The 14,701-nt window shown below is 40.4% G+C and overlaps 1 protein-coding gene across 4 annotated transcripts in view; it reads left to right on the top strand.

Annotated features, from left to right (window-relative positions):
* MYO9A (myosin IXA) overlaps window positions 1-14,701 on the top strand; it is a 116,960-nt gene that overhangs the window by 21,460 nt on the left and 80,799 nt on the right. For all 4 annotated transcript variants that reach the window (XM_075857717.1, XM_075857718.1, XM_075857715.1 and 1 more), the window contains exons 2-4: window positions 10,643-11,548; window positions 12,805-12,899; window positions 13,907-13,969. In XM_075857717.1, the coding sequence (XP_075713832.1) occupies window positions 10,703-11,548; window positions 12,805-12,899; window positions 13,907-13,969 (1,004 nt within the window). In that variant the 5' untranslated portion in view covers window positions 10,643-10,702. The remainder of the gene's footprint in view (window positions 1-10,642; window positions 11,549-12,804; window positions 12,900-13,906; window positions 13,970-14,701) is intronic.

Here is a 14,701-nt window from a genome sequence, read left to right as displayed (position 1 = left end):
AATTTTCCGCAGCGGGCATTCTGGGTGAAAGTTTGGTGCGGTTTTTCATCCGGAATTCCCTGCGGCACAGAGGGCATATATGCTGTGTGCTTTTACGCAGCGTATCCGCCCCGTGTGAACTTAGCCATACAGTATGTTTTCACACCGCTATATGACAGTCTTACCAGTGGATCTCATAGCCAACTAAATGGTTGCAGTACCAAGCATGGCATCTACAGGTACATAGCCAAATAAAAATGTTGTACCCATGAAAAGATTAACAATATATCATCATCATCATCAATGCCTGACATTAATAAATGCCTACAATAGTAAACATTGTAATATAATAAAAACAAGCCTTGCTCTGGATCTACACTGTTGTACATGTATCAGGCACACGGTTGTGTTACGACTCCCTTTTCTATTAAAGAGGCTCTGTCACCAGATTTTGCAACCCCTATCTGCTATTGCAGCAGATAGGCGCTGCAATGTAGATTACAGTAACGTTTTTATTTTTAAAAAACGAGCATTTTTGGCCAAGTTATGACCATTTTTGTAGTTATGCAAATGAGGCTTGCAAAAGTCCAAGTGGGTGTGTTTAAAAGTAAAAGTCCAAGTGGGCGTGTATTAGGTGCGTACATCGGGGCGTTTTTAATACTTTTACTAGCTGGGCGCTTTGAAGAGAAGTAACATCCTCTTCTCTTCAGAACGCCCAGCTTCTGACAGTGCAGATCTGTGACGTCACTCACAGGTCCTGCATCGTGACGGCCACATCGGCACCAGAGGCTACAGTTGATTCTGCAGCAGCATCAGCGTTTGCAGGTAAGTAGCTACATCGACTTACCTGCTAACGCCGATGCTGCTGCAGAATCATCTGTAGCCTCTGGTGCCGATGTGTCCTCGCTCGTCTGACACGATGCAGGACCTGTGAGTGACGTCACAGCATGATCTGGCAGAAGCTGGGCGTTCTGAAGAGAAGTGGATGATACTTCTCGTCAGAGCGCCCAGCTAGTAAAAGTATTAAAAACGCCCCGATGTACGCACATAATACACGCCCACTTGGACTTTTACTTTTAAACACACCCACTTGGACTTTTGCAAGCCTCATTTGCATAACTACAAAAATGGTCATAACTTGGCCAAAAATGCTCGTTTTTTAAAAATAAAAACGTTACTGTAATCTACATTGCAGCGCCGATCTGCTGCAATAGCAGATAGGGGTTGCAAAATCTGGTGACAGAGCCTCTTTAAGCCATAATAGTGCTGCCATTGTAGTGCATGGGGCCTTTACTGTGCGATTTCATATACTTTTGTATCCCATACAAATCCAGCAAATTAACAAGGCATGCTCCATTGGATGCCTTATGTACGAAGGTATTCTCCCCTAGAAGAACTACTATCTGCATGCATATGGCTGTACGCAGAGGCCATGGGGCTACATACCTGAGATCTGTATGTCCTCTGTGCACTGCCATATTGGCTCTTGCTGTGTGCATGAAACCGAAGACAAATTCCAGGTTCACACAGGGCAGTTTTTTTTAACTTATTTTTTAAGCTGCAGCCGAGAGTGTATCCTAGTGGGAGAAAAAGTATAAGAAGTAAAGATTTAATAACGTTTTTCAGAGGCTCCCCAATGGTGATAAGCTTGGCAATCAATGCCCTAAGGCCTTCTTTATAAATCGTAGTGGTGCGATCACATGCTTTTTCAAGCTATTATCCTGGCTTTCTCCTCTTCTTGTTTAGGTCAGTGGGGAGGACGGCCACCAAAACACAATAAATTGGGCAAGCTTCAGTGTAAACAAACAACAAGAGCAAGCCATAGGGAATGCTCCGTTTTGAAGCAAAAAGTGTGAATAAAAAGTTTATAGAATTTAAATGTAACATCCAGATGCTTTAGTTTTTTCATAGTGATTAAACCCATTAGAAAACTCCTACCAAAATACAATATATTAGGACCGTATGCACAAGACCATAGTTTTTATCAGTAATTGCGTAAAATCTGTGGACCCATTTATTTCTTTAGGCCCGGACACCTTTACGTATGTTTATGGATATGTGTATGGGCCATAGAAATTATTAGTAAAATATAGAACACATCTTATTCTTGTCCGCAATTGCGGCACGGACTCGCCCATTAGAAGTCTGTGGGCGCGTGCAAAATTGTGGATGTTATGGATGTGCATTCGTAGGCGTCCGGAAACGTTTCTATGCCACGGCAGTGGATCCCCCCCCCCCTCAAAAAAATAGCACCCGATCGATCATGTGACCTTTTCAAGGGCCGTGTCATGTTGGTGACATCATTTGTAACCTCCCCCTTTATTTATTTTTTTCCGGATCCATAAATACGGATGCACTACTGACTGTGCGGACTAGCGTGCCAGATACACAGATCTGTATTTGAATTTATACCTGATATACATTTAATGAACTACTATCCATAATTTGTTTGGGGCTTATTTTGTATAGTAGGTAATGTGTAAATATGTCAATATGTTACAGGAGGATTGTTCTGCTGAAGAATGTCCATGTGTATTGTAACCGTTTGTGGTTGGCAGCTATAACCCATGGTGACGCAGCCATAATCTTTCTATCATCCATAGCCAATCACATAGGCACGTGACAGGATTTTAAAATGGCGCTAGCATGTGCACTTTATTTATAAATCGCCTATCTGACAGTTTTTTTTTGCATTTCTTCATCTTCTTAATTTGGAAGTGTGGTCTAATGTCCTAAAGCCTGTGCAAAAAAGAAAGTTGGACAGCCTAGGCCAGATCAAACTAGTCCTGCATTGTAGAAGTGTTACAGTAGTTGCACCAAATTCACGTATATCTGGGGAAAAATGTTGTGAATTTGTTGTATAAATCTCCGAGTTCTTGTAAAGATACGACTTTGTATAAGTGCACGGTGTCGCTTGCTTATGTTGTAGCTGATCTCCGTGTTGTGCACTGTTTTTCCGCACAATGTATGTTATGTTTATCATGTGCTGGACATGCTCTCTTGCTTAGTGTGACATGCTTATACACTCTCAAGTATCGCACTGTAAAAATATCACAATTTGGCAATTTCCAGGAATGTTTTTCTAAAGGTCCGACACAAAGCAGTTTAGACCGTTACTACCAACTTCAAAATTGCCACTGAACAGGGTTACAAGACTGTTATATCTCAACTTCATGGCGTGCTGTTTAGCTTTCCTTTGTGAGGTTATTCAGCAGCCTTGTTCAGGTATCTGGGTTGATAAGGTTACATATACAGGTTTTCTGGCAGGGGAGTGGTTACTGCTTTATTTCCTTCTGCAATTTCCGTGTATTGTCCAGCTTGGAACGGATAGGGTTAACATGGAAGGTATGTGGAGGGCGAGGCCAGTGCAGGATATGCAGTCAATAGACATTAATAGTGTGTGTACAAATAAATATTTATATTTATTTTGAGATTAAAGTGGTAAGAACTTCACTGACCATGTTTTACAGTGTACTGGATCGATAAAAAGAATTTAAAGCGGCTCTGTCACCACATTAAGTGGCCTATATTGTACATGATGTGATCGGCGCTGTAATGTAGATAACAGCAGTGCTTTTTATTTAGAAAAACAATCAGTTTTGACGGAGTTATGACCTATATTAGCTTTATGCTAATGAGTTTCTTAATGAACAACTGGGCGTGTTTTACTATATGACCAAGTGGGCGTTGTGGAGAGAAGTGTATGACGCTGACCAATCAGTGACCAATCAGCGTCATACACTTCTCTCTATTTATTTACGCTGCAATAATGTTCTTACTAGATCGCTATGTGCAGCCACATACACACAAACTAACACTACTCAAGTGTCCTGACAGTGAATATATATTACCTCCAGCCAGGACGGGATGTGTATTCAGAATCCTGATACTTCTGTAGAGTTTGTGGTTGATTTACAGCAGAGCAGGCGTAGTTTCACTGGAAATGACAGCTTACAGCGTAATCTCGCGAGACTACGCCTGCTCTGCTGTAAATCAACCACAAACGCTAGAGAAGTGTAAGGATTGTGAATAGACATCACGTCCTGGCTGGAGGTAATGTATATTCACTGTCAGGACACTTGAGTAGCGTTAGTTTGTGTGTATGTGGCTGCACATAGCGATATAGCTATATCCCTATCTGCAGTGTAAATGAATGGGGAGAAGTGTATGACACTGGTCACTGATTGGTCAGCGTCATACACTCCTCTGTACAACGCCCACTTGGTCATATAGTAAAACACGCCCAGATGTCCATTTAGAAACTCATTAGCATAAAGCTAATATAGGTCATAACTCCGTCAAAATTGATGGTTTTTCAAAATCAAAAACACTGCTGTAATCTACGTTACAGCGCCGATCACATCATGTACAATATAGGCCACTTATAATGTGGTGACAGAGACTCTTTAAGCTGTTTTGGGTACTTTGGTTTCATAATGTTTTTGGCAGTTTTATTTTTTTTCCTGTTGCTTATATAGCCCCAATGTATTTCACAGCGCTGTACAGAGATTGTCATCACACACATAGCAGTCCTTGTCCCCATTAGGGCCAATGATCTAACTTCCCTATCTCACACGTACACACTCTGTTTTATAGGAAGCTACTTATATTATCAGTATGTTTTTGGGGTGTCGTAAGAAAACGGAGGAAACCCAAATAAACACGGAGAACATACAAACTCCATTCAAATGTAGCCCTTGTTTGGGTTCAAACTCAGGACCCCAGTGCTGCAAGGCAATAGTGCTAACCACTGAGCCACCACCATGTTATCTTACGCCTCAACGGTAGGACCTTCCAGATACAGGTGTATTTAGAATATAATCTCTTGCAACACCTTGACTGCACACCAGCACTAATCTTATGAAATTCATTTTTTGGCTATCTATTTCACCCTTTGTATTGCAAAGGGTGATGTCCGGGGAGAAAATCTGCGAAATTTCCGCAAAAAAATGTGTGTTGCAGTTCTGAAAACCCCATCAACATATATTGTGCTGTGAATGATCACAGAAACAGCGTCAATGTTTTTTTTTCCCGTTGGGCTTCAATTCGCTTTGCTACTAATATTGTGCAGCGTGTAAACGATTAAATAATGTATACATTTTGCTTACTCTTAAAGTATACTTCTGTTTTTAGAATATTTAAAACTTAAAGAAAATATTTGCGCAAGTCCCTAATATAGAAATGCAAAACAGACCATGCCTGCTAGCGGATTTACTGGAATTCTTCTATTATATTTTAAACATTTGTGATCTCAGAATGAAAAAAACGATTGCTAAATAAGCAAGCAGTTCTGGGGTCCTGTAGGGGACGTAAAGCATGCAGCTATCGGTGTTAGAAAGTGTTCATCAGATGTGTTCTATTCTGGTTATTACATCCATGTATAATTGATAGCGCTCATGGAAGCGTATCAATTATGCAAGAGCAATAGGTGATGCTTTCATTTTTCTACAAACAAATGGGGCCTTTCTCAAGGTTGTTGCGTTGTCCTTGCACTAAACATTGTATTATATTATTGTGCATTATATAGAATTTGGCCGTATTATTCTTTTATTATTTTTATAAATTAGGAAAAATATCATAATAACAGAGCAGTGTGCAGATGTAGTGCATGTTTTAAAAGGCATTTGTCTGATAGACCCGTCTATTAGGACATGACGGGAGTGGGGGGCATCAGAAGCCACAGAATGACCCCCTGAGGAAATCTGCTCGTGCACGCTATTCTCGTTTCTAAATCTCCTCAAACCAAAAGTTTTTTTGCAATAATCCCACCTACCTGAAGACCGTATTATCCTCATCCCCTATAACTGCATTGCATGACGGATGCAGTAATAGGGTATGTTCACACGGCCTATTTTCGGCCGTTTTTCGGGTCGTAAACGGCCGAAAAATCGGAAGCAGAACACCTCCAAACATCTGCCCATTGATTTCAATGGGAAAAACTGTGTTTTGTTTCAACGGGACGTTTTTTTACGCAGCCGTTTTGAAAAACGGCCGCTTAAAAAAACTGCCGTGAAAAAGTGCAGGTCACTTCTTGGGCCGTTTTTGGAGCCGTTTTTCATTGACTCTATGGAAAACAGCTCCAAAACCGGCCGTAAAAAGCGCAGCGAAAATAGCGGGTAGCTTAAAAAACAGCTCCGTATTTTCAGTCGTTTTTGAGTTTGCGTGTGAACATACCCTTAATCCCAGTGCCATTGTGTTTAGTGTGATTTTTATGGGCCCTCTATGCAATTGTTCTTAAATCAATTAAAACTACACCCATGAAAATCATTCTTAATAAAGGATAATGAAATGAAATTACATTGTATGTGTAATAATCTAATAGATTTGCTTTATGTGACTGTCCCGTCCATTTAATCCCATCTGTACTTTTATCTTCTAATAACTATTGTTTGTGTTTGCAAAAGTTCACACTGGCACACATCATGTCAAGTCCTGGCAGAATAAAGGGCAAAAAGTCACATGCTGTAGGGTAGACGAGGACGCTGATCACCTGTATCTGGAATCTTGTTACCTGAGACTGCAGTAATACGTACATATGAATCACCACTTAGTGACTTTGCACTGCCTTCATTTTTACATCTCTTGTAAAGATTTTGTTTTGAAATCCGTTTCTCAAAATAATTGGGGTGTCTCTTTTTACACCATGTTTATGAGCCACAGCAGAAGGATACGTTTCAATAAGAAAAAATCCTTCTGAAGTATCCTGTGACATACCTGCTTTCTATGGTCCAAACATAATGGCAAAAGTGTCATTTTACTATACGTTTGACACGTTTCCTGACCGTACTGAAAAGTGTACTCTACCACCCTGTTCAATACTACAAAGTATTCCGTTTTTAGGAAGAGAAAAAAACAAACGCATAATTGGCTATGTACACCTTTGAAAGGGAGTCTTTTTTTTGTTTTGTTTTAAAAAAAAAAGTCAATCAGTGTTTTTGGTAAAGCTTTAGAATTTGTTTTTATTAAAAATTCCTTTTACTTTTTGAGATACAGCTGTATTCTGTATAAAAAGCAGCTGCATCGTTTGCTAAGACTTCAATCCGTCAGCCCCGCTGACCTGACGGGTTCAGTGTCAACAGGTCACGCAGGATCCACCTGTAAGGCTGGATTCACACAAGCATGTTTGGTCTGTAAAGGACGGGACGTATTTCGGCCGCAAGTCACGGACCGAACTGCAGGGAGCCGGGCTCCTAGCATCATAGTTATGTACGACGCTAGGAGTCCCTGCCTCTCTGCAGGACAACTGTCCCGTACTGTAATCATGTTTTCAGTACGAGACAGTAGTTCCACGGAGAGGCAGGGACTCCTAGCGTCGTACATAACTATGATGCTAGGAGCCCGGCTCCCTGCAGTGTGTTCGGTCCGGGACTTGCGGCCAAAATATTTTACGTCCATTACGGACGTAACATGGTCGTGTGAACCCAGCCTAATCCATCACATCTAAGTTCATAACTTAGATGTGATATATTACAGGTGGATCCTGTGTGTCAGAGACACGCAGGACCCCCTGACACTGAAACTGTCAGTCCCGCGGATTCGGGTCATAGCAAAGAATTTTTAATAAAAACTAATTATAAAGTTGCACCAATGATTGACCTTTTTATAAAAAAAAAAAATCCATTCCAAATCTTTACATAGCGTTTAACTGTAGGCCCCAAACGTGGTGTGACTAGAGCAGACACTTGTATAACCCTGTACCCGCTGACAGGTCTGTAGGGCAAGCTGAGGGAATTAGGAATTCCCGGAGGTAATTATCCGAACACTCCCACAGCTGAAGGGAGAGATTCTGATCACATAATATTAGGGAATCATTATTTACACATTTCCCTAAGGCTAAATTCATACATACTATGTGGTGCCGTTGCAGTAAAATACAGTCCATGGGGATTCTGTAAAATTCCAGTTGAAGAATGCACAGGTTTTAGGGCATAACCAATTCCCACTTAGACTTCTGTGTTTTCATCCATTTACCTCGATGGTGGTAAAAATTTACGGTATGTAAAAAATGCAAAGATTCTAGGAAGACTTCCCGAAACGACTTCTTTCAGAAATGTCGCAGTGGTGCGGTTGGTTTTCTGCTTGTGCTGGTGTCCTAATGTTATCTAAACTACTCTTAATGTTATATAAACTACTCCAAATGTTATCTAAACTACTCCAAATGTGAAACCGGTCTCTGCACTGGAAAGTACAAACCAACAGAACAACAGATGATCTCACTGGTGGTTGTCATGAGATGCAATACATTCTGAACTCTTTTTTTTTTTTTCTTTTCCTTCTTTCTATTTATCTTTGCCTTTGGTGCTATCAAAAAAAGATATGTAGGTTTTACATGTTTTATAGTGTGAAGATCCTTCGCACAACAAAAAGGGAAGATTTATACTTCTACTCTTATTTTTTTTTTTTATTATCCAGTTCTATAAACATGACCTTAGTGTAAAACTCAGCCTTTGTAGCCTTTTCCTCTTTAAAAAAAATAATAATATAGAAATAAATGAGGGACTATTGTTATTTGCGCAGAAAAAAAAAACATTTGCATATATTATTTTATAAAGTAATTTTACCCTAATGTATTAAAGTGGATCACTGTGGCATTAGGAAAGCCCCTGGACTCTGGAAACTTTAATCGCACAGCCATGATGGATCTATTCCATTGTATTTTACCAGACTGTTTCATTTTTCAAGAAAACGGCTTATAACCAAATGATGATCCTTTTACTGAGTTGATATATTTGAGCGAACTTTGTGAGACAATACTTAAGGCCCTTTTACACCGGCCGATATTCGGCCACTGCAGTGAGCACCGATCAACGAGACATCGTTGATCGGCACTCGTTTGCTCCTGTCACACGGAACTATGGATGGGGACGAGCGGTCGTTACTCAGATCGCTCGTCCCCATACATTATCATGTCGGCAGCGCGTCCCCCTGATTACACAGGGGGATGTGCTGCCGACAACGATAATATTTCACTTTTTTAAATGTTTCTAAAATTGTTTCAATAGAGAACCAATAAAAAAATTAATAAAAAAAAATTGCATAATCTTTTTCTGATGATTCGCTGTTTTGTATAGTAGACATTAAAGATTTACCTCCAAACTTATGGCTGAATGATTGTGTGTATTATAGCATCTTTTTGTAGATGTCTATTCTACTAATGGCTGCCATTATTTTTTGTATTTTCTCAGTCATTTGTACCATTTTGAAGTGCAAGGTTGCTGTGGGTGAATGTGCCGGAGAATCATCCAGTGGTGTGGCCAGCTATAGACCATGTCAGATTGTCTTTCATTCAGTGAATAAAAGTGGGGAAAACTGTTGGGGTATGTTTACCTCAGGACTGTGGCAGCGAAGCATTAGGGAAGGTTTACCTTACAACAGGGCTGGCGAAGCACGGACCTCAGCACTACCACCATTCCAATCACATGTTAAATACTTTGTCTTAGAGGCCATTGTTCTCTATGAGGTACGCCCATGTTTGTTCACACTTTGATACCTGTGAAGTCTGCATGCTGGGAACTGTACGTACAGCAATTTGGATTTATTTGACACTTTTTTTACGGTGTGAGAGCAGAAATGGGTATTCTAGTGATAGTTGGTTCCAATTCATAAATGATGATTAAGTGACTTGACTTGGATTCAAAGTTGCGTGAGTTTAAAAAAAAAAAAAAAAAAGTTTACATTTCATTGTACTACTATAAAAATGCAAAATCTGCTCCCAACTGATCACAATTTGTTAAATCTAGGTTCAGTTGGTCACCTACCATTCTACACAATGTATAAAGTCCCACACGTAAAAATTTTTTATTAAGTGCTATATCCGTAGGGCCATGCATTCTGATTCATTTGGTGCTGGTACAGTGGTGCTATCTAGAGATACTTGTATGCGTCACCCAGTGCACTCTGCCGTTCAGAGTCCATGACCAATGAATAATGAATGTGGCTCCGAAATGTTGTGTGTATATGTCCGGTCCAGTGAAAATATATTAACTTGCTGGCGTGCAAGAAAAGACTGTGAGGTAAAGGAGATCACTGACGTAGAAAACGCTGGCAATCATTTTAGCACAGAAACAAACCCACCTCACCAAAAAGTTTTGGTTTGAGGGGCCATATTTCTGTGGCACTCCATTCTGTATGTCATTGTCCCAGAGAAACCAGGACAATACATAGGACAATAGGAAATAAATGACTCCCAAACGTTGCAGATATAGCAAAGGGTGTTGGAAGTAAAGAAACTTGAATTTAGCATCTCGCTGTTTAGGTGTTCACTGTTGCTCTGCTCATTCCTAAGTGTAAAATCCATTCTTGTAATAGTTCATTCACATGAGTGGAAGGCTCACAACTCTGCCTTTACTTTAAAATATACTGCCTGAGAGGGTGCCTGTTATTGGGGGACTAGAAAAACGGTGGCAATGCCTATAAGGAAATGAATGTTTCTTTTTTGTCTTTTTTTTTTTTTTTATTGCTTTTGCTTGATTCCGCGAAGAACGGCCCATTACGCAACTGAAATGCGTGTTAATTAATTACTTTTTCACATGACTCGTGAACTTTTATTACCTTAACTTGGCTTCAGATCCTGAAATATTTAACTTGCTTGTTCAAAAGCTGTTTATCAGTTCCTTAATATCTAACACACATGATGTATTGTTTTCTCAATTGTGTTTTACAGGTGTCCCCCCACTGACGGGGAACCGTCCACACTCCTTCTGATGGGACACGGTGTGCCGCCATGTCAGAGGTGGGGGGTGGCAGTGGGCGACGCCGCTTGCTGGATGAAGAGTTCACATTGCAGGTTTACCCCGGCAGCATCTACCAAGATGTCATCTACTGTCCAGTGCCCGCCCGCCGGCATACTACAGCTGCTGATGTCATTGATGCTGTCATTATGGCACTGCGCTTGGACAGAGCCAAGTGCTATGTACTGGCTGAGGTCAAGGAGTTTGGTGGAGAAGAGTGGATCCTTAACCCTACTGACTGTCCTGTGCAGCGCATGATGCTGTGGCCTAGACTTGCCTTAGAGGCTCGTGGGTCTGGAGAGGACTATCGATTTCTCCTGCGGGAAAAAAATATGGATGGCTCCATTCACTATGGTAGTCTCCAGTCTTGGCTAAAAGTGACAGAAGAGCGCAGGCGCATGGTTGAGAGGGGTTTTCTTCCCCAGGAACAAGGGCCGGAGTGTGAGGACCTATGTGGATTGCCTGAGCTAAGTGAGAGGGCACTTCTTGAGACTCTTAGAACACGCTTCCGACAAGAGAAAATCTACACTTATGTTGGAAGCATCTTGGTGGCAGTTAACCCATTCCGTTTCTTACCAATCTACAACCCTAAATATGTGAAGATGTATGATAACCGAAGGCTGGGAGAACGTGAGCCGCACATATATGCAGTGGCCGATTCTGCTTACCATGCTATGCTCCGTCGGCAGCGTAATCAATGCATTGTTATTTCTGGGGAAACCGGCTCGGGAAAGACTCAAAGCACTAACTTTCTTATACATCATTTGACTGCCCTTAGTCAGAAGGGATATGCCAGTGGAGTGGAACAGATAATACTTGGTGCTGGACCCGTCCTGGAGGTTAGGATTTTGCCTATATTAAACCATGTCACAGACATGATGTGCAGCCTTTTGCATGGTTTCCCTCACCACAACACCCTCTTTGTTGTCACACATGAGGCCACCTACATAAACATCAGATTCCAGTTTTCATTTTTCCAATGCAGATTAAAAAAAAATAAGAAAAATTATCTGATTGGTTAATATAAGCAACTTTCTTGGGGCTTGTATTTTAGATAGAATTTCCACAAATAGATTAATAACCCCAATTGCACACCCTTTGGGAAATTCACATGAGAATATCTTGCGCTTTAGATATAGTGACTACAGTTCACTCCCGTACATTTACATGTATATTGTCTTCATAATGAAAAATTCCACTTGCTCAGACTTTGCTACTCATTGAGCCCCAAGTTACAATCGGCAGCTACACATGCAGCTATGTACTATGACCGTAAGGTAAACTCGACCCATGAACTGAATGCATTTCCACAAGCAGGTCTTGTCTTGATCATATGCCAACACTGTTGAGTAATGAAAATGTAGTCTCGAGTCTGGGAGTAGGTATAGCATGGGTATAAGAGGTGATTTTGTTTGGAAAAGCAAAGAAAACATTCTTTATAGTAGAGTAATATAAGCGATGACAAGGAAGATACTATAAGGAGATACATATTACTGCAGACAAGGTCATCCAAGCGAGTACAATGTAGGCAATACTAGTGGTGAAGGCATCTGAGACGAGGGTCTGAACAGGTTCCGGGCAACAGAGAATGCGGGTCCTGTCACAGTGGGCAGAGTCGTAATCTGAATTTACGGCATACTACCCCTGGCAAATTACTCCTCGGTAAAAATATGTATGATTCCACCAGTTTAGAGGAGGTTTTGTGTATAATTTTTTTCATAGGCTTTCACACTATTGTAGTAGTAGAAATCTAACGTACCAGCAGAGTTGTCATGTCATCCATTTAAAATTCGCCATTTATGAGTGCAGTGATGTTCTTGTCGAAAGCGTGCTGTATGGATTGAACTACAGCCCTCTTCACATTTCATTCAAAAATATATATTTTTAAATGTTCCTTTTACTTGGCAGTAATTCTAGAGTACGCTTACTGCTTTTTCATTTACGAATTCTTTCAGTTTTGCGCTATACTACCACTATGAAGAACACTCGGAAAACGTTTTTTTTTTTGTATTTGTGAGTTGCATTTGGTCTTGCATGAATCTCCAAAGGTTTAATTCTTTAATTTGTTTCTTTTTTTTTTCGTTCTCCATTTCAGGCTTTTGGAAATGCTAAGACCTCTCAGAACAACAATTCCAGTCGCTTTGGAAAATTCATCCAAGTCAACTATCATGAGACGGGGACAGTGCGGGGGTAAGACCGGCAGCCATATGCTGTGTGGTAGTTGGTTGTGACTCAGACTTTATTGTGGTTTTTTTTTATTGTGCATGTGTTTCTTTTCCTTGTGCATGTATGTGTGTTTGTTAAAGGATGACTTTTACTGGTTATTGTATTACTTTTGTAGGCTTGTGAAAGAAGTAAAGTTCCCAACATTGTTATACAATAACCAGTGGATAAAGATAAACTGTCTCTTTGACTGACCTATTAAAATAAGAACATCAATATGATACCCTGATAGTTATACTAGAAGGTACAATTACACACTAAAAGTGAACAGCAAGGAAAATATTTTAGTATTTGCTGGTACGCATGTATTACATGATCGCTGTCAGTGCTGCTTATTGGCTGAGATGGATCATATGGTACGGTCTACCTAGCACTGTTTTTATGGCATGGCAGAGAAGTAGTGGAGTTATAAAGTGCCCCTATAACAGCATCATCAAACGTAATATCCTTCTCACTACCATGCTCCAACGCTCCCCTGTTCTCCACTAGTAGGACGTTAGTGACTGGCGGTCAACTGCCGCTTGTACCTTCCTTTTGGGCAGTCTGCTCAACAGAACCGGGACAGACATTTGATTTCCAGGAACAGCTCTACAATACTGGAAATCTCGGACAGCCCTGTTGAATACAGGTTTAGGAGCCCTGCGTAGTGTTTAAGGTTTGATGTGTGTCTCTACAAGTGTGTCGGTCAAACACCTACTTGTTTTGTACAATGAGAAGTTATTTTAAAGTTGTTGTATTGTGCAGTATATGTAAAATGACGTCACTAATGTATCTTTATTAAAAATTCTGTGCACGAAAGCCGCAGGGAATTTGTTCCTGCTTTTAACTTTTTATATTCTCTAAACACGTTTACTTTTAAACGGGACTTTAAATCATGTTTATACCACTCTAAATAATGTAAATTTTGAGGGAAAAAAATCTCGGTACATGGTTATGGTGTTTTAATCATGCATTGAACATTTACTTACGTGCAGAGCTTATGTGGAAAAGTATCTACTGGAGAAGTCTAGGCTTGTTTACCAGGAACAGCAAGAGAGGTGAGTGTGACCACATATTAGCAAACTTAGACTGTGTTCACATTACGTTTTTTTGTCTCCGTATACGCCCGGAGGCTCCTGGCTTTTACGTTAAACGGAGGCTGTGTGAGTACCTAACAGTGGTATTTGTCACCCATAGGCTATAATGGCATTCGAATAACGGATGTCATGAGCTTTTCAATAACGTTTCATGATATATCTCATAAATGGAGGATATTATATCCTATAGGTGACGGTTGCCACTGTTTTTAGGCATCCGTTTAACACATCTATCAACTATAGGCTATCATGGCATCCGTTTAACACATCTATCAACTATAGGCTATCATGGCATCCGTTTAACACATCTATCAACTATAGGCTATCATGGCATCCGTTTAATGGATTCGTCATGAAAAGCTCATGACGTATACATTTTACAGATTCTTGTGATGGGTGCCATACAGTAAAATCAGTCACCCAAAAGTATATATCGAACGCGTAATTTTTAAAAAAATAAATTGACTGGACTTTTTTTTTTGCGGTACACCGATGTATACCAGCCAGACAGAGGCCTTAGTTATGAAGTGTTTAATAGTTTTAGACTGGACTTGATATCTATAAAGCTGTCTGGTCACTAAAAAAAAAAGTCAAATCCTATAGTAGTGTAACTGGGCCTTGAAGTCTACAATATTTTGTCCATTCCATTGTTCTTCCGGGCTCCGTTCACTTGATGTGACACTTGCTGGATTC

This window comes from Rhinoderma darwinii, chromosome 3 (genome assembly GCF_050947455.1).
Source record: "Rhinoderma darwinii isolate aRhiDar2 chromosome 3, aRhiDar2.hap1, whole genome shotgun sequence".
Classification (NCBI taxonomy): Eukaryota; Metazoa; Chordata; class Amphibia; order Anura; family Rhinodermatidae; genus Rhinoderma; species Rhinoderma darwinii.
The sequence above is the reverse complement of the archived record's forward strand: the minus strand, read 5'-3'. Positions and strand labels throughout refer to the sequence as shown.